This window comes from Temnothorax nylanderi, unplaced genomic scaffold (assembly GCF_030848795.1).
Source record: "Temnothorax nylanderi isolate EJ_2023f unplaced genomic scaffold, tnyl_v1.0 TNYL_tig0233_pilon, whole genome shotgun sequence".
Lineage (NCBI taxonomy): Eukaryota > Metazoa > Arthropoda > Insecta > Hymenoptera > Formicidae > Temnothorax > Temnothorax nylanderi.
Genome location: NW_027249295.1, coordinates 61322 through 82453, shown reverse-complemented (window position 1 = coordinate 82453; position 21132 = coordinate 61322). Strand labels below are relative to the sequence as shown.

Sequence of the window (21132 nt, the reverse complement as noted above, 5' to 3'; positions counted from 1 at the left end):
TTATATATATAATATCTACAGTTTTATTCTAATTTTAAATCTTTAGCAATAAAAATTCTAGATTTACATTTTTGCAAAAAAAAAGGCATCGATCTCAATTCAAAATGGACTTAACTGAAATCTCTGGATTTTTAGATACTTTGGAAATTCCGAAATCAAGAAGTTTTTAATTAGAACGTTTAATTAATAATTACGAGAAATTTTCATAATTCTTGATTCTTAAACTGCGTACTCTAAACCTCAATTCTCCGAATTATTGAATTCTACGTCCTGGCTACCAAGTTTCGTGAATCCGCAACGGCTCAAGTTTGATAGCCAATTTATACTATCGGTCGTCTACTGCTAAATAATTTCTGTATTCGCTATCGCAACAAAGTCTATTATAACTCTCCGGTTAGAAAGCCGAGCATATCAGTCCTAACTGCATTTCCCGCCATCAATTTACGCTATTATCCTCAATTATCTGTCGGCAAATAATTTATGCATTCCCTATTACAACGCAATGTTCCTATCGTTACTATCGCGTGTTTGTTGAAATATTTCTATTGCGGACCGTTGACGAGAGCATCAAGATGGAAAATGCGCGATAACAGCCTGTTGAATTAATTTGAAATACAAGGGGTAGCCGGCTTATCTATTTATCTTATAATATTTTCAATATTTCTTGGAAGAACAGACGCACGACAATGCGCGTTTGTTTTTTAATATAAACGCGTAAAGTGTATACGTATATAAAATCGCCGCGCTATTATTCGCGCGTCAACACTCAAGCAAGACGGCAGCCCGCGTGTGTGTCGTTATTATCTTTTGAAAAGTCATCGTTTTCTATTAGTGATTATTAGCTGACGCAATCAATTAACATTTGGAAAACGTATCGAGACAGCGGTTGTTTACCGAAGCGAATATTTCGCAAGCAATTTATTTACATAGTGAAAGTTGAAGCGATAGAGAATGAGAGAGTTGTAAAGTTAAAACGTGTGTATGTATTTATTATGATGTTAAACAAAACTAGAGGATCTAGAGGGAAACCGAAGGATTTTAGAATTGGTTATGGAATCCTTTCTCGGTCTTACTTAGAGCACGCTCTAAATAAATATTTGAAACATTCCTGGCTATTTTGGATTTTGTGTAGGATGCTTATAATTAATTATTTAAGGTGGACAAATAATTCACGCAATAAAAAATCGAGATTGTTTTAATTTTAATCCTCCGTCACCCATCATTTTTTTTACTAACGCCGTCAGCCAACTGGGGCTTTTAAATCCATCCCATGTTATTTTTATGTTCTAGGCTTTCAAAAAATTCAAAACAATTCTAAGTTACTTGTCAACATCTCCACTACAATATCCAATAGATTTTAAAGCCAAATATTAAATCTAATTGTTTATACAAAATGAAATTTAAACACAAATGGCAAAAAAATGGAAACTTGTTTAAAAATTTATAACTTTGCAACAAATCAAATTAAAATCAAAGCCATACGGTCCAAGCTTAGATCTTTGACAGCATTATATTAATTTCCGTGTGTATATATATATATATATTAGGGTGGCAATATATATATTTTTGGGTCAAAAATTTGATTTTAAGTCTCACCCCTTAAATTCGTTCTACGAACTCTCAAATGGAGACCTTTGAAGAGCAGGCGCTGTAACTTAATATTTAGAGGTCGCTCAAAGCCTCTAAACATTGAATTTTTTTCAAAAAAGTGGTAAAAAACTGCATTTTTCACTCATTTTCACTACTAAATCTCTTTTAGTTACCTTATTAAAGTACCTGGCCATCAAGTTTGAGGTACAACACATGAAACAAAAATGTAAATATAAGTAATTAATGCAATCTTTGGCATAAGATCGTCTATAGCAAATATAAAATGATTTAATAAATTTAACCATTTTTTAAACATCCACAGCTTATAATCTTGTTTTGTAAGTAAATATATCAAACGCTACTTTAGAAAAACATTCTATCATCTTCAAATTAAAGCCTCTCTAAAGTTATATGCTGTAGCTTAAAAATTAATGGTCGTTAATTGCTTCAAAATATTGCTATTTTATTAAATAGTGCACTTAATGTGATTTTCTACATTGAATCCTTTTATTATTTTGGAAAATAAATTATATTATCAATATATTATTTAAATTAAGTCTACATTTCCCGCAGGAAGTTTTCGTGCATCGCATTTATCAGATTTCATATAGTTTACGCTATAGGTGATTGTTTTAATGAATTTTGTACGTACAGTCGGCTATTAAAAAAAAAGGTTGCAACATATGAAATTGGCCGCGTATCGGACCTCTTCTTCTTCCTTGGGTAATGGCTCCTAAGGAAGAAGAAGAGGTTCGATACGCGGCCAATGTCTTGCAACCTTTTAGGGCCAAAGCACATATGACAGTCGTAGTCGTGGACGTAAGTAACGCACAAGCTTTGGCGTATCCTGATCTGTCAGGTCGGGGACTACGACCGTCGTATATCGCTACGCCATGTTATGTGCTTTGGCCCTTGCCTTGGCCGGCCGGCATGATTTATGATCAAGAGACACGGTAGTGTCTCGCGCCAAGTACACGCGGAGCGAGACCGACCGTGACTCTTTTACGCGACGCGACGAGTTGCGAGTACTCGAGATGTTGAGATCTCGATAACGAGTGAACGGATCAGGTTCTAAGTAGGCTTAATCGATAGCTTGGGGTCGAATTAGGGGGGGGTTTCTCTTATAATATTTCCGCTACGTGCCCTACGAGCGGAGATATTGCGAAGCAAAGTCCAAATGTGAAAATTTATTTTTAAGAGATACTTCTACGTCGACCGTCTCTCATGCCATGGCATCATTTCATTGGCTGGAATCGCGTCCTTTTCACTTTTTCGACACTGGCGGTGCCACTAGTATCGCCAGTTTCTCGATGTATACGTGTGTGTAAACTGCGCGCAGTGCAGACCAGTGCAGACAGTGCGTTTAGCGCGCTGTCACCTGTCACAGTCAGTTATAACCTATAACACGGTATAGTGTCCCACGTCAAGTACGCGCGGAGCGAAACCGACCGTGACTCTTTACGCGACGCGACGTTTAATATTTTTTCTGATTCAAGGTAATTGTTTTACTTACATGTAATTATCCTATTATTATACGACGCGAAGCGAAACCGCACCGTGACTTTTTTACGCGACTAAGTGCATGTGACAGGAATTATAATAGTTTACAACTCTTGATAAGTCAAAGAATAATAGTTTACGTTTACGTGAGTATTACTTCTGTAGTAACTTATACGAACGATATCATCGTAGTTACTATAAAATCTCCCGTTTATGCGGAGGAATTATCGTATCGTTCGTAAGTTACTACAGAATTAAGTAACGTTCGCGTAAACGTAATATAGGTTAGATTACCGATTTCTTACAAAATTTTACATAAAACGCGAGATTCACTTATGGAAGCTTTCCAGCAAGCGACACAAGTCGACACAGGTATCGTTTTGTCTTTGTTACTCATTGCCAAAAAAGAAAGATAGAACGACGTTTGTGTCGGCTTGTGTCACTTGCTGGAAAGCTCCTTATGTATGCAAGTTTAACGCCTATTGAGTTAATATGAAATAATTTTCCTAAATGTAATAAAAATAACACAATGTTATGTATGCGGTTTGCCGTGAATATATATATATATATATACATGTGATTTCTGCCCAGTGCTCTGAATGTTATGTGATTTTCGCCCAGTGCTCTGAATGTCATCTAATCATACATATCATGCTTTGATACAAGGAACGTGAAAAAGAGCAGGAAAAGAAAAGAACAAACAGAAGAGACAGATTCAAGCTTTGTCTTTTAATCTGGACGAAGACAATGCCGAAAAATCCCCGCAGTCAGAAAATGAGCAATCTGATGGCCTCGCGATTAAGAAGATTAAGAAAAATCCAGATGTAGATACAAGTTTCTTGCCAGATAGGGAAAGGGAGGAGGAGGAAAATAAACTTAAGGAAGAATTGAGGCAAGAATGGGCTAGAAACCAGAACGCGTTGAAGGAAGAAGAAATTGAGATCACATTCAGTTATTGGAGGGATCTGGCTATCGTCGGAGTGTTATAATAAAGAGAGGTGAATGTCTCAGTGATTTAGAGAATTTTCAAGTTATTAAAATACTCCAGTGTCACTTTTGGAGTAACATTAGCGTGATATATAATGTTCTACTGCATAAATTAAATTTTCACATACAGGTAATTCTATCTATCAGCTTCTTCAGAGATGTTTAGAAGTTCTGAAGCGTGAATTCAGCGAGCTTAAAACAGTAATGGTAGATCAGTTAATGTATGTCAAGGAGGATCTTTCTTATATTACCGCACCATTATACGTTTTACGATTTTATTGTAACTAAGGTAAAGATACTAAGTGATAAAACTTATGAAGCAATATCACAATGTTGGCATGTTATTTTAATGTAGGGGAGACCGGGGCTAAACCGCCAACGGGGTTGAACCGCCAAATCAAATATCTCGGAACCTGTATATTGTGCGAACTCGCTATTAACATTGTAAACGCTGCTTATGGTACCCATGTGACCAACGGAGTTTCGGCAGGTTACCTGCCGTGTTATGATTTTTACGAGGGCAAACGTGTTTTCGGAAGGTGAAAGTGAAATTTTCTGCGCGTGGAAATATTGTAATATCTGCAATAATATTTGCTCTCCAAATCTCGAGGTACGTGATTATAAAGAGTAATGCATGCTGAACACGAATCCAGTGTAGTTTTTTCATTATCATTGATGTCTAATATTTCGTGGGCGATCAAACCTGAAACTTATGTTTGGGGCTTATCCGCCAGTAAGCACCCGGGGCTGGTCCGCCAGTCTCGTCACTGTGGCGCACCGGGCGCACGACTTTAGCTCACGGCGATTTCAGGTTAGGTTTCCCTCGAGCGTGATTCTGTCTTCCCTTGCATGTGCATCAGTTTGTGTAGGAGGGAAATGGTACGCACGTATCGTCGCAAAACGGGTGTTTTGGCCGACCGAAAAGATGGCGGACCGTTGTTTTCGAGATCGCTCACGCTCACGGCACGTCGGCGAGGTACGGCGAGGCACGGCACGGCTCTGAGATCCCGCGATTTCCGGGCGAGAGTTGACATGCCGCGCGCGCGGTAGATCGTCCCGACTCCCGGCCGCGGTAAATCGTCGTTGTTGGTCGTTGTGTCAGTGACAGTCGCGCGTGCAACCGCATCGTCCAGCGTTCGCCGCATCGTCTCGGCGTCATTGTCGCCGCCGTTGTAGTGGTGGTGGTGTCGGTGGTGGTCATCGTCGTCGTCGTCGTCGTCGTCGTCGTCGTCGTGGTGGTCGTGGCCGTCGTCGTCGTGGTGGTCGTGGCCGTCGTCGTCGTGGTGGTCATGGCCGTCGTCGTCGTCGTCGTCGTCGTCGTGGTGGTCGTGGCCGTCGTCGTCGTGGTGGTCGTGGCCGTCGTCGTCGTGGTGGTCATGGCCGTCGTCGTCGTCGTCGTCGGCGCGTCGAGGAATCGGCGCGAGGACGCCGTCGAGTCGGTAAAATGGTCGCGCTCTACCGCGAGCTTTTCTAACCCCCCTGTCGCTATTTATCGCTCCCCCGCGAGAAACGCGGCTTGGTTAGGTTGCTCGAGGATCCGCGCTGATCCTATGGCACCGGAACGCCGTCACGCGTATTCCCCGTGGTTGCCCGCGTTGACAATGTGACGTGCCGTTGGGGAGTTTACGATTTGGTTAACCTCTGTATTCACGTGCTTAAATTGTTTTATGGAATAGGTAAAACGATTATTTTTTAATAATGTTTTGCATAAAAATTTTAAATAAATTTTTATATTTTTCTCTTAAAAAACAATTATTAAAATGTATCCTATCATTTTTCAGGATTAGATGTACGTATATGTATTGAAAATGCAATGTGGCGGATTAGCCCCGGGGGGTGGCGGTTCAACCCCGGCATTTTTGAGATTTCAATTTTTCCACCGTTGTCGTTTTTGCTCTATACCGGTTAAACAAAGCAACATAGATAAAAATTTCCTATATAAATTTTGTAGCTAAAGGTTCACTCTTTACAGTGGTATACCACATTTAACTAAAATTATTTATTTTCTTGTTAAAAATCGGTACCAAAAAAAAACTGGCGGTTTAGCCCCGGTCTCCCCTATGTAATATTGCGATTCAAATTCATTCAGTTATGTGATAATATTTAATTCATTTACTCGATTATGTAGCTCTACTAAATTACAGTCCTTTGAATCTGAATCCTTTAAACGAAATTGGACAATTCGTTGAATCTAAGTTTATCAGATTTTATCTTTCTTCCTATTTTTATCCGACACTGTATACTTGTCATAACTTTTCGTTGGATCAAAAGGTTCCCATCTACTCGCTGGAAAAATGTGTTTGTTCCTCTCGTACCATGATCTAATGAGAAATAACATAAAAGAGAATTATACAAAGTATTCTTTTAATGATAAATACCTAAGTAAAATTTTTCCGGCATGTGATTCCTCGGTTTCGACAGAAGCATCGTGCATAACACGAATATCATCGTGGACGTCAAATGTGAACAGAGGCCCGCTCTTTCCTCGTGCTTATAGATATCCATTAACAGGTGGTACTTATGGTCGGCAGTCCAGACTCCGGAAAATCGCATTTTGCAAAGAATTATCTGAAGGAATACGGATACGTCAACAGAGACACTTTAGGCAGCTGGCAGAAGTGCATTGCTGCAGTCCAACAATACTTGAATCAAGGAAAAAGTATAGTTATAGACAATACCAATCCTGATCCAGCTTCGAGAAAGAGATATATTGAGATAGCCAAGAAGCGCAATGTCTCGGTCAGATGTTTCGTCATGACGACAAGTATAGAACACGCGAAACGTAATAATAAGGTAATCGGAAATTAACATTAACCGTCATCGTGTGAAAGAATCGTATGAAGTAATGTTTCCGAAAATTCTAATCGATTTATTATTATATTACAGTTTCGCGAGTTGACTGATCCAAGCCACATTTCAATCAACGAGATTATTATCAACTCCTACGTGTAAGTAGATTTTAGATATATACATCTCTACACTCAAAATTATTTATCTTTGGATATGTAATTATACTTTGATGTTACTCTTTTGCAGGTAAATGGTCGACAGAAGCTTACAATGTGGTACAAAATTGTTCCTCAAAGGGAGTTGCTGCCCAAACTCAGATTGAAGGTCGCATTCAAACTAATATTTATGCAAATATTTATTTTATGATACAAAATTATGAGGTAAGTAGTTATTATTATCCAATCTTCGAGAATCTCTTTGCAGATGCGCAAATTAATTGAAATTAATTGATTTTTTAAAACTAATTTCCCTTACTGAAGAACTGGTAATGAACGGACATGCTGAACAAGTAGACATGGGACCAGATGAATGAAGCCAGAAACACTTGAATCCATCTGTACATAAGAGTTGTCAAGAAACTCTACAATTTTCACGCATAATCCGCGATTCTTAGTCAGTATGGACTAGAGTTTAATACAATCGCCATTGATGATCCCCTTTAATCGCGTCAAAATTGATTATTTCGCTTTTTGACTTCGTTCTTTACTCATGTTATAAAATAGTTTTCCGATTGTGTAGAATATTTTTATTTAGAAAGAAATTTATAAAGATTGTTATATTGATCGTAGAGTAGAGAAAACAATAAAACTTAACATTTTACAAAGTAGTGTCACATTTAAACTAGAACATTGTATCGAATAACTCGTGACTCATGTCTATTTCTGATTGGGGACGATTCGAGAACTCATTGAAATAATTTAATTTCTTTTCACGTTTAAATTTAGGTCACCGTAGATTAAACTTGTTACCTTAGAAGTTATTGTTAAATGGCGCATTTTATTTAATATTCCGCAGTTCACTGTTGTGGCATAAAATTATTTTATGTTTCAAAAGATGGAGACTAAGCTTTCGGATTAATCCAGATGTACGCATATATACTGTATATATTTGATTAATTGTTTACTTAGATATCGATGATTCTTGCGCGATATGCTAATACATTTTTTTCTATGCAAGATTTCAATGCAGTAGAAACTAGTTAACTGAGAAAAAGAGTCTATAAATGATTCGTAACTCGTGCAATTGCGCTCAACTGGAAACGTTTGGCAGTTATGAAATGTTAATATTTAATATTGTTGTTAAACATAATATAGAAATATTTTTCTAGGAAATGTATACAAGTAAGGTTACAATCATTAAATCGCTCACAGTGCTCACGTACATAACTTTGTCGCGCGCTGCGATTAACTCAATTTATTATAATTTATTATAATTTTTTAACATAGCGAAAATATAGCGCAATGAACATCGTTACGTAATAATCATTCGTAATTCATTTTCGTGTATATAATAATTTTCGTGTATATAATATGTAGCTGACCGCAATCTTTGACTCTATTCAAATTTTGTACAACACTTCATTTAGCATTGTATTAATCATTAAGTAGCTTTGAGTACATTTAGTAGCTTTTGTATATTCGTCAGTTTAATCCTTGACGTTATTAAGACTTGCATGAATTTTTACCGCAAGTTCTCTTACATCTTTTATACGCCTTCTGTAAAATATATAAAAATATATCATAACTGAATTAACTCGCATATCTTGGTCTGTCTTTTTTTTCTCCATTGCTTAACTTCTATTCGCCTCCCGACTTGACGTATACGCTACTATACTCGTCCAAGACGTTATTCGCGACATTTACAAGCTCTCTGTCTTTCTCTTCAATCGCTCTAAAAAAAAATGTGTCGTCTTGAAGTGATTGATCTCCCTAAAGGATTTAAAAGTTACGCTTTGCGAAGACATAAGATATACGTTAGCTGGAAAATCGATTTACAGCGGGATTAGAAAAAGACGGAATGTTATGCGGTCGGTTCTTCAACAGTATAACGGCTAGGTTTCGCGACTAGGTTAATCCACTTGTATATCGGTCATTGCGATCTCGCTCTTGTACATACTTGACTCATCGTCATGAGACTAGCTCCATTGTTCGCGAAGATACTTTTCTCTTGTTCTCTCTTCTGCTACTCTAAGGCGCGCGCGCGCGCGCGCGCGCGTGTGTGTGTGTGTGTGTGTGTGTGTGTGTGTGTGTGTGTGTGGTGTGTGTGTGTGTGTGTGTGTGTGTGTGTGTGTGTGTGTGTGTGTGTGTGTGTGTGTGTGTGTGTGTGTGTGTGTCAAACGTTTTACCTATTATTAACAATTTCAGACACATTACATTTTTATTTTTAAGTAGTAATTTTTTTCTGTGGTATACATATGTATAGCATTAACAAGGTATACAACTAAAAAGGTTACAGATTATTATTTTTAAAAAACTAAGCAAAATATTAAATTGTTGTTTTCTTTAGAAATAATAGTCCGTAACACCTTTAGCTTCACACCTTGTACATACTGTTTATAAGATTATAAGATATATTGTTTATAAGATTAAGATGCGTAACACTACAAAAAGGCGTGATATCCGTACAAAATTACCTTTTTTAAAAAAAAGGTAAAAAAAGGCGCCAAGTACACGCATAGTAGTGTATATGTATTATGTTGTTACCTCGAAAAAAACAAAGTGGTAGTAAAATACCTCCAAATAGCTTTACCCTGTACATACTGTTTATAAAATGCGTAATACTACAAAAAGGCGTGATATCCGTACAAAATTACCTTTCTTAAAAAAAGGTAAAGAAAGGCGCCAAGTACACGTATAGTAGTGTATATGTTGTTACCTCGAAAAAAAAGAAAGTGGTAGTATTATACCTCGAAAAAACCTAAGTAACAAGTGGTAGACGTACTCTTTGTATCTCGAAAAATCTCGAAAAAATCTAAGCAGTAGTATCTTTATTTCCAAAAAATTATAACCCAAGTGATACACATCACAAAATTATGTTACCTTATCAAAGAAGAGTCGCGCTTCAAGTGATCTATTACAATTACAAAAAAAAGAAATGATATCTCTTTAAATTACAGCGCCAATTACAGAGAGAACATATATATTGCCTCAAAAAATAATTGTTGCACTACTTTGAAAAATCTTTACATGGTGTCAATTAGAAAAAGAATGTATGATAACAATTTTATAAGATTAAAAAATTTTATTTAAATTTAACAAGAGAATACAAGATATTTAAATACAAAGTTTACATGTGTATTTTTTAGTGGTCACAAAGAATTACAGAGGAACAGTACAAAATAAAAATATTTTATTAAAATATTTAATCCAACGAGGGAATACAAGGTATTTAAATACAAAGTTTATGTATGTATTTTTCAATAGAATAAAAGATTTAATCACAAAGAATTACAGAGATAGTACAAAATAAAAATATTTTATTAAAATACATAAATTTTTCTTGTAAAAAAACTTGGCGCTGCTAGACCTCGAAATTTTAAATAAATAAGGATAACAATAAATAAAAATAATTCATAGAAGAATGCGACGGGAGTAACAAAATGATTATCAGCGTGGTGTGTATGTGCGAGCGAGTGATATGGGTGTGCGTGACGACGGCGAATAATGCGGCTTATAATTAAGTATAGGATAAGTTTATTTATTTATTTAAAATTTCCAGGTCTAGTTTTTTTACAAGAAAAATTTATGTATTTTAATAAAATATTTTTATTTTGTACTATCTCTGTAATTCTTTGTGATTAAATCTTTTATTCTATTGAAAAATACATATAAACTTTGTATTTAAATACCTTGTATTCCCTCGTTGGATTAAATATTTTAATAAAATATTTTTATTTTGTACTGTTCCTCTGTAATTCTTTGTGACCACTAAAAAATACACATGTAAACTTTGTATTTAAATATCTTGTATTCCCTTGTTAAATTTAAATAAAATTTTTTAATCTTATAAATATTACCACATGCCTCGGTAGTCGAATTGGTACGACACCCTTCACGGAATGAGGGAGGTTCCAGGTTCGAATCCTGGCTGAGGTAATATTTTTCGCAATAAATTCCTTACAGTTTTTAGATACACACGGATATATACACACGGAAATTAATATAAGGCTGTCAAAGACCTAATCTTGGACCGTATGGCTTTGATTCTAATTTGATTGTATATCGTAACGGTTCTATTTCTCTTATTATTATTTGCAACAAATAAATGTTTAACAAAAATAATCGTTGGGTTTTGTACTTCAGACTATGACCTTTTAAAAGAATAGTCTCATTTGGGTCGAGACTTCAAAAAGTATAATTATTTTAACAAATAAAAATGGTGAAATTTTAGAGGGGATACAGAGAAAAATACAGAGAAAAATAAAGTTTAACTTTCTTTTGCTTAGAAATAAATTTTTATTGTAAAAAATGGTTAGTTATATAAAATATCGTTACAAATATAAAAGAAAATTATAAATAAAAAGTACAAAAGTATCATATTGTTCGGCGTTTCTTTTCGCCATTTGATAAATAATCCTCTAATAATGATAGATGTGCTTTAATTAGCAAAAATTATTAGAAATATAGTGAAAAAACGAAAAAAGAGACATTTACTTACGCTTTTTTTTTTTTTTTTACGTGGGGAAATCCTCATTTACTGGAATCCCTGACCCGAAGGTCAGGTTTCAACCAGTAGTCCTCCTCTGGTGTTGGAGGGGGAGGACCCCCTCACCCTCTGGGAGGAGGAGTGAGGGGAGTGCCGGACTCTTACCGGCTAAAACCCCACGGGTGTCCATCTCTGCGTCTATGGAGGGCGCCCGGGAACTTATTATAATTGCGTCCGGAACGCCTTCCGAGACATTTACTTACGCTGGTAAACACTAACGCCGTCAGCCGTCTGGGTCGTTTAGGGCACAGACTTAATTTTGTCGGGTCGTTGCTCGAACACGTATTGACGGAAACCGACGTCATTACGGCAGCGAACCCCTCTACTGTCAACTGTTTTTTAGGAGGGGGAATGCCAAACATCACTTCCTTCTCTCCACGAAATACAAGGAAGAAATTTTGCTTGGATCTTTAAAGTCCCAGATGGCTGACGGAGAATTAAGTTTCGGTATATTTCAGCCTAGTTCAGTGCAATTTATGTGAAAAATGCTTTTTTCTTTTTCAGAATATCTTGGATAAGTTCAATCCTGGAGCAAGGCAGCTGATCAACGCAGGCAAGGCGTATCTGAAGGCTCTTCACGGTGAGTGAATTAAATGGAGTGTGCCGGAGCGCTCGGAAAAAAGAGATAGAAACGGATGGGTTTGGTTCGCGAGTGGAAAGAAGGCCGGTGCACAAAGAACGGCTAGGGGGTGGAGAAGGGGGAGAACTTCGTGTTAGCCCCTTGGGTCCTGTTGCAGGATCGAATTGCCAGCTCGTTAGCATTGTGAGCTTTTGCCCTGCCTTTTCCGTCTTCTTCTTTTTCCGTCCTGGCGCGGGACTGATTAATTTATTTTTTATTACGAGGATACAGACGGGTTAATGATATATGTTTAGGATTTTTCATACGCTATTACTTAATCGGGCCGCGATTAACAATATTAAATATTTTTGAATCGGCGATATTAAATATCTCGGATATCGCAATTAATATTGAATGTTAACATTTCGTATATGTGTACGGAAACAAGAAACAAATCCCTGTTCTTTAATTTTGAAATCAAAATTACATAATTTGGTGCATTGATGTGAGAATCTTTGTTAAGATGAAATCCTAAACTTTGAGCGTGTGCATTTTTCGACGTCAGTTTCGGAGTATTCCTCACTACGTTTCTAACTGTCGCGTTCCGTATTGGCTCTGTACACGTGTTTATTCCTCTTTCTACCTTTCGCACCTTCGCAGCCTTTCGTGGCCGGGTGAGATCAATCACCTTTGGGAATTAACCCGCTGACCCTGAAACGGACGGCTCGCGTGCTGCCGTCATGTGGGTCGCCTGCTACTCGCTGTGGGATATCGCTCCTGGTGTTCTTAGGGATAGAAAGGGGAATAATTTGACGATGGAAATGTCTTCGTGTTCCTTTGCGCCTTGGGCGTCTTCAGACGCGACCTTATTTCACGCAATTAATTGGTGATAATAGAAATATATTTCATAATAATTAATGACCTCTTTTACTACCCTTTAATTGCAGTCTAATTGGAAAATTAAGAAAATTGAGATTTTGTCCGAAAATTTTATTGAATTCGTATTATTTGAGAAGTATGATTTAAAGTTGAATGAAAGAAATATTTAATTATCTGTTTAGTTGTTTAAAAAGTTAATTATTATTAAGATTGTACAAGATATAGAATATATAGAAAATTGTTAAATATTAAAGAATATACATCGATAATTTTTTCACGAATAAGTAGACGAAGTTGGGATAATTTAAAACACGCGAGCAACGTGAACCATCACGATATCTAGATTATTAATTGTAAGTATTACAACTTAGCTGCTGACTTTTTAACCTAGCGTACAAAGTGGCAACTTGTCACAACTCACAACGTGTCACAAAGTTAATAATTAAAATTGAAGATTTGGTGTGTATCGCTTACAACACACACACACACACACACACACACACACACACGCACACAGCGTAAGGTTTATATAAATATATAAGTTTATTATACATAAACTTTTATTTTCCAGTCAATCTACTTCACAGATTCTTAGTTGCTTTTTGTTGCAAGTAAAACTAAGCTAGAACTTTAAGGTAGTCTATTTAGCAAGTGTACATATGGTGTACACTTCTATTGTGTACGATAAAAAGGTAAAAATAGCGATATCGGACAATTTTGAGATAGTTTGTATAAGTATTGCATTTTATATTCTATTGTTTCTTTCTCTTACGAGTAATAATATTATGATAAGTGTACATTATAAGTATATATTATTATGAGTACAAGTTTTAAACATGTATATGTTTTACATATATTTGTATGCCATTGTTACAAAGAGCACAAAAATTAGAATTGGTTAAATAAATTAGAATATAATAAATATGTAATAATTATTATAGACTATTTAATTATTAATCTGCCTTAAAATGAGTAAAATTATTTTTTTACAAAATTAATTAGGTGTTTTACCTTGTTCAACATGATTCAAATTATTCTACAAAAATCTACCTTCGAAAAATTTATTATAACATTAAATATCGCGCGATCTTCCGAGAGTTTTCCGCATCGAGTCGGCGGCTTCTCGTTGATGGCTGGGAATTTGTTTAAGGAGCGCTGGGGAAAATAGTACTCGGCGGCGGAAAGTAGTTTGCGCAGCGGCACAGTCGGCTTTACATCTAAAGTGACTTAAAAGTTTCGCGCGGGCCGCCGGTCTTTGATGTAACGGTATTACCCTGTCGAAAGTGGAAGCGAGATACCTACTCCCGCAGCAGGGGAGGCCTCGCCATTTCCGCCAGATGAAAATCGACTGGCATTCCTGCGCCTCACGGCATATAATTAATTCTTCTCCTCTCACTTTTACGTCTATTTTTTCTTCGATTTTTTTTGTGTAACTTTACTTCTGAGCTACGATTTATAATCATTCTGCAACCATTCTATGATAAACGCGCGCGATATAATATCACTTTTTCAGAATATCCTGGAAGAATTCGATTCTACCGCTGATAAGATCGCCAATATAAATTATGCTATTATCACAATCGATGCTTTCGAGTTTCCGAGATACCGAGACCGAATGCCGAAACTCCTTGCGGAAAGGGATAAGATCGCAACACCAATCCGTTGCTGTCGACTTTATAGAACGCTTTATGGAAAAGTTCGGACAAACAGAATCGCGATAATTTCTTCAGCGGTGGTGGTTTGTGAACTTTTTTATCTCGATGCGATTAGGACTGCAAGCTAGCTAGATGCTGAGCGAGGATCCAGAGAGCAAGTGGAGGAGCATACTCGTGGAGTTGGGCGTTGTACAAAGGACGACGCAACTTCCTTTAACGAGTTCCGCGCCGGGAAAGAGAGCTAACTCGATTAGGAATTAATTTTTGACGACTCGTGAAAGACTAGACAAAGGGGAGATTTCTGCAAATGGCGAAAGATGAGGGGACAAAAAAAAGGACGAGTGATAGAAAGGAATTAAGGTGAAACCAGAGCTTTTCAGCTCTGCCTTTGTGGGGGTAAATTATATTCGATTTTCCGTTGATACGTTGGCGGACTTTTAATCTTCTGCTAAACTTTTCGATTTTTGTCTGACGTAAATGATGCATATTTCGTAATATTTAATAAATTTTTAAATATTTTATACTTAATTTTGCTTCCTCATAAAGAAAGCTTTGTTTTCGTAAAAAAAATTTTTTCGAGTTATCTTTGGAAAAGTGTTTAGAATGTTCTAAAACGTCGAAAAATCACTTTTGAACAAAATGTCTGTGTGTATGTATGTGTGTGTGTGTGTGTGTGTGTGTGTGTGTGTGTGTGTGTGTGTGTCCTTTTTTTTGTTTATGGTATAACTTCCGTAATTTTTGAGATATCGGGATGCATTTTTTTTAATCGATAGAGTATCATGTAAGGAAGGTTGGGATTGAATTTGGCGGTGATCGGTAAAGCGGTTCTTTTTTAATAAAATTTAGAATTTTGGTAAAAATGTTTGTGGTTGTTCTAACTTCCGCAAATTTGGAGATATCGATCTATTTCTAATTTTATTATATTCTTCAGTCTTTTCTACCCCTATTTCATATATAATTCTTTAAGATTTGGTTGATTAGACCCAGCTTTATACGCAATCAAAGGTCCATAATTTTGAGAAATGCCTGTAATAGCTCTAACTCCCGTAAATTATAGGGCTGTTTCTAGTTTTATTATATTCTTCAGTCTTTTCTACCCCTATTTCATATATAATTCTTTAAGATTTGGTTGATTAGATTCAGCTTTATACGCGAACAGATATTAGCCGTAATAAAGCTTATCACGATAAAAGAAAGTGTGCAAGTAGAAACTTGCACATTGCTTCCTCATAGTTTTTAAGTGTGTAAGTAGAAACTTGCACATTGCTTTTTCATAGTTTTTAAGTGTGCAAGTAGAAACCTGCACATTGCTTACTTATAGTTTTTAAGTGTGCAAGTAGAAACCTTCGCTCACAAAGCTTCCTCTATGAGAAAGCCAAAACAAATAAATACTAATAATTATGCATCGAATAAAATACAAGCTTTCTCATAGAGGAGCTTTGTGAGCGAAGGTTTCTACTTGCACACTTAAAAACTATAAGTAAGCAATGTGCAGGTTTCTAATTGCACACTTAAAAACTATGAAAAAGCAATGTGCAAGTTTCTACTTGCACACTTAAAAACTATGAGGAAGCAATGTGCAAGTTTCTACTTGCACACTTTTTTATTAATTTCTTAGACAATTTTTCATTTACAATTATTTAGATAATTAAATATATTTCCTCAAGATTATCATTTGTTTAACTTTAAATAACATTTTTCAAATAATTCAAATTCAGATTTCATGTGAAATCTTAACCTTCTTAATTAGCCAATCAAACTCCGGCAACGTTATCAAAATGCGGTTCTCCAACTAAAAACGGTGAATTTATTCCCGAACCGTCTTTGTTCTTAGCGGAATTAATTTGTCTTTTCCACCGGAAGGAACTTGCCGATTGTCGAACTTATACCCAGACCCCACAACTCATACCCCCGCGCCATATACACGGTATCCTATCAGAAGCCGACTCTGCGACAATTTATAACGACTCGTCGAGCCACTTTGAGAGGCTCAATCCTGCAAGAAACTTCGTTCTTTCTCCCTTCCGCTTCCCGCGTCCTCTTCGTCCTGCATCCTTTCTCCGATTTTCCGTCATTCGTCTGCCTCCTAAGGACGCCCCTTAAATACCAGGAGTTTCGCGTTTCCATTTGATCGAAAGGTGCATGAGACGTCTTTTCGAATATTATTGCTCCTTACGTGTGTGAGGAAGTGCTAGAAACTGGTGGAATCTTAAAGCGACGAGTACATTATTTAGAAAATTTTTCTTCGCATTTTACTCTCTAAAAGTCGAAGAATAAAGTATCGCTCAAAACGAGTGAAATGCAAGTGTAACGTGAAAATTGAGCCTGCGCACTTCGAATGATTCGCCACTCTAATTGTAAGAAAGAATAAAATTGTGCTCTATCAGTTGGAATGAAATCGCACTCCATTTGAGTAAAAGGGCACTCTTTTCGAGATCAATGTTCATAGGAGTGAATTATGTCACTCTATAATTTTGAGTGGAAAATTTCACTCTGTTTATAGAGTCACTTATCAGTCGATTTTTAGTGAATCATGATTCACTATAGCTTTAGAGTGAGATCATATCACTCCGGTAAAGTAGCCGCTCCAAAAATTTGAATGAAAAATTCACTCCTATCTTATGAGTGCCTGCATTTACTGAAATTAGAGTGACAACCCTCTCTTTTGGAGTGACTATTGCAATCACTCTAATATATTAGTGGCAAAACTATTCTATGTGATTTAGAGAGTATATCTACACGGAGAAAAAGTTACGGTTGCTACAACAGAATAATAATGTTAATTTTCGCCCATCCATACAAAAGGGTTATGGAAACCATAGTACTCTGGAAGTGACCTATATGGTTGCCCTAACCTTAGTGAGTGTAGCTACTATATGGATGTTGCAACCATAATATATGGATGTTACAACCATAATGAACAAATATTCACCCGACAAAAAAAATTATTTATTTCGAAATTTTATTACTATTTTTTAACTAAATTTGTTTCTTAAGGTGATTGGGCTAAGTACCGTATGAGTCGATATAAGGTCTAAATTTTTTTTTAAGAAAAACCCTTTTTATGCATATATTCTAAACACTTGTATAATTACTAGTTTTATAATGTAACTTTTCATTCGATCATGTATCAATTCATCTACTGATAAATGTAAACAGTTCAAGATTTGACTTCAGTTGACATTCATACAAGAGAAATGTCGGCAATGTCGCGACATTGCATCTCTTCGCTGTAGGCAGCTATCATGCCAGTGCCATGTGTTTGAGTGAGGTTATGTATTGTGTTTATGTTGAAAAATAATGGAAGATAACAAACAATTGCGATAACGGGAGATTTGCTTGCAAAAGAATAGTGCTGTGGAAAGAAAACACTACACGGCGCGGCGTTGCCACATGTTCACGTCGCGTACAGCTGATCGAAAGGCCGACAAGAAACGCGACGATTCATCAACTTTTGATTGAATTTTTGGCCTTATTACACGTCAACGTCGTTTTGCCTTATACTTAACAAGTGCTAGAAGAATCAAATAATGTTATTTTCAGTTTTTTGAACTTGTTTCTTTACAGATAGTGAGTGAAATCCTCGAAAAATGTGTGTTTCCGGTACAATTTCCCGTAAAACCTATGTTAAAAATGCCAACTTTGAGATTTAATAGTTGCTTTCCATTTACATCAAAACTCAGATAATTCTCATTTGTGATGTCATTCTGTCTTTATTATTCATGAATTGCCAAAAAGGATAGAACGACGTCACAAGTGAGAATTATCTGAGTTTTGATGTAAATGGAAAGCACCTAATATCTCAAAAACTAGACGTCAGATCTTCTCAAAATTGCAAATTTAAGTGTATTTAGGTTTTTTTTATAACATATTTTTTAATCAGATTTTTTTCTTTGACATGCTCTGATGGCCCAATCACCTTAAGATGCAGTCTATAATTATAAATATTTTCTCGTATTTGAAAAAAACACTTACCTTGGTGGGATTCGAACTCGGGACCTCTGGATCGTGAGCCAACTGCCTTACGTGGTAGACTACTTCTTAATTTAATGTGAGTGTTATATTAGTCTACATATGTCATAACCAGCGCAAATATATAATTTTTCAAAAATCATCTTAAGAAACAAATTCAGTTTAAAAAGAGTAATAAAATTTTGAATTGGATATATGATGTAATATTTCTTAATGTCGGGTGAATGTCAGAAACCAGTGTCGGCTTATTACGAAATTTTGTGTTCGTAAATATATTTATGAAAAAAGTATATTTATAAAGTTAAAACATCCTTATCAAATCCACTTTATTCTATGCAGAAATTCTTTTGCGCGCGCAATGGAACTAAACTCTCAATCATGCAGTGATTCAGTGCTGTACCGTGCAGCTATATCTTATGGATCTCTCAACCATAATATTTGTGCTGCAGACCACATAAGAGAGATAGCAATAATTCTTTGGTTGAGGCAACCATATACGAGGGTATTGTAACCGAATGTCACGTATCGTAAGAACTACGGTTATGAAAACTGTATAAATGAGCATATCTTAACAGCTACATTCAATGTAATATCAATTTAACTTGAATTCACATACATTTCTTTTTCAATCATAGAGAATGTTGTTGTAACAACCGTAGCAATTTTCTCCGTGTATACGATTAGATAATGATAATATATAATTATATAACATAGAGTCAAATGATAATGAGAAGTACGAGGTTATTTATGATAATTTATCACTTACGGTTAAGCTCGCTTCAGGCGTTTACAGACCGCAGATTTTTTCGCGCGGGATGACGAACGAGCGGGTGGCCGAGGGCTGGAAACGCGACGGTGGTCGACGGTCGCAGGGGGAAGGAGAATCAGCGAATGTGATTTGAAAAGTTTTTTCGTTAAATAGCGCAAAAATGCGCGGGAGATGTCGAATGTAGACAGGAGGGTGACAGCGATCCGGGGTGGAGAAGGCCGCACGGCAAAGGGTGCGTGGGAAGGGTTGAACGTCCGGCCTGGGGCGGACAATGACGAGCGAGGGTACCGACTGATTTTAATTATGGAATCTGTGCAGGTGAAACGCTCAATTTTCCCGCCGGCACATGTCCACCCCGTTTCCCACCCCACCCCATCCCCTCCTCTTCCCTGTTACGCTCCGGATCACCCCTGTCGCCTCTTTTTACCTCTGTAGTTTGGACCTGCAAGGTTCCGCGATTTCAATTTCGCGCCATCTCTTTACCTTCTTTTACCCCCCTGGCCACCATCCCCCCTTCCGGCTGGTCACTCTTTAATATCGATTTTCTCTCGAACGGTCGAAAATATCGCAAGAGTATCGAGTTACGCGGGCCGCACTCGCGACTGTCAAGCCTCGTCGTTTGTTGTTTGTTCTACACTACACTTTACGGGATCAGAGGTGAGGGGTGGATAGGTAGAAAGAGGTGTGCAACTGTGTAGGGGAGACCGGGGCAAACTCGACACGATTTTTTCACAGGCAATTTTCAATAATTAATTAAAATTTTCAAGCAAATTCAATAGTACACATTTAAAGAGTGTTCCTTCAGGTACAAAATTGCTTAAGGAAGTTTTGCTTAGTATGTCGCTTAGTTTTGCCCCCAGGAAAGGAAAAGTAATGCGAAGATAAATTTTCAAATTAAAAAATGCAAACTCGACACTTTGATCGACACAACTTGACCTGGAACTTATTTTTTATTGTCTGAAACTGGAAATACATTGTTTATCGTGTATTTGGAAAGTACAAAAATTCGGAATTAAGTAAAACAATTATTGGAAATAATGAGAACAAAACTTGTTGAACTTTTAATTATTTTCATCTAAACTCACGTCTAAAAAACAATTTATGCAAGTAAATTCGCGATCGGACGTGCACACACATTTGTCATGAGCCATATAGCTGCATGACAAGCATCGTTTGTTATTGGGAGCCGATAAAACAATGTCGACTTTGCCCCGAACGTCGTTTTTCACTTTTGTCACTTCAAAAATATACAAATTTTGAAAATATGCAAAAACTATTATCGGATTCGTATAGAGCATCAAATTTCCCATCAAAATCACTTACATATAGATTCGCAAGAGTAAAGCTCGATGAAAGAGTAGAAATTTTCGAAAGATCAAAAAAATTACTTTTCACCATGAAAAACGCTTATGTCGCGCTAAAAATTACACCATAACTCAGAATGTCACCAAAAATTCCGTTCATAATACTGGCACATAAAGACGCATTTACAGTAGGAAAGGCAAGTTTCTACGATAGATTTAAATTGGCAAAAAGCCTAGTGTCAAGTTCGCCCCGGTGTCGAGTTTGCCCCGGTCTCCCCTATGTGTATTTACTGTTCCAACTAGAAACTCTGTTTTAAAGATCGACAAAAAATCGGCGCGCAGTCATTTACTGAAGTTTAGAAAAAGTATACAAAATTCACACACACACACACAATATTGCTATTATATTATAGGCAACCAAGA

General features: G+C 36.6%; 2 protein-coding genes across 3 annotated transcripts in view; both read left to right on the top strand.

Moving 5' to 3' along the window:
- LOC139779590 (BAR/IMD domain-containing adapter protein 2-like) overlaps positions 1–21132 on the top strand; it is a 110693-nt gene that overhangs the window by 32255 nt on the left and 57306 nt on the right. The window contains exon 3 of the mRNA XM_071717991.1: positions 12076–12151. Coding sequence (XP_071574092.1) covers positions 12076–12151 — 76 coding nt within the window. The remainder of the gene's footprint in view (positions 1–12075; positions 12152–21132) is intronic.
- LOC139779588 (uncharacterized protein F21D5.5-like) lies at positions 6524–8625 on the top strand. 2 transcript variants are annotated; one of them, XR_011719943.1, is made up of 4 exons: positions 6524–6870; positions 6964–7025; positions 7114–7247; positions 7347–8625. XR_011719943.1 is itself a non-coding variant. In XM_071717988.1 (3 exons), the coding sequence occupies exons 1-3, from the start codon at positions 6598–6600 to the stop codon at positions 7115–7117; spliced, it is 339 nt and encodes a 112-aa protein (XP_071574089.1). In that variant the 5' UTR covers positions 6531–6597; the 3' UTR covers positions 7118–7297. The 2 variants fall into 2 exon arrangements, 1 of the variants encoding a protein (XP_071574089.1); XM_071717988.1 differs by lacking the exon at positions 7347–8625 and having other exon boundaries at positions 6531–6870; positions 7114–7297.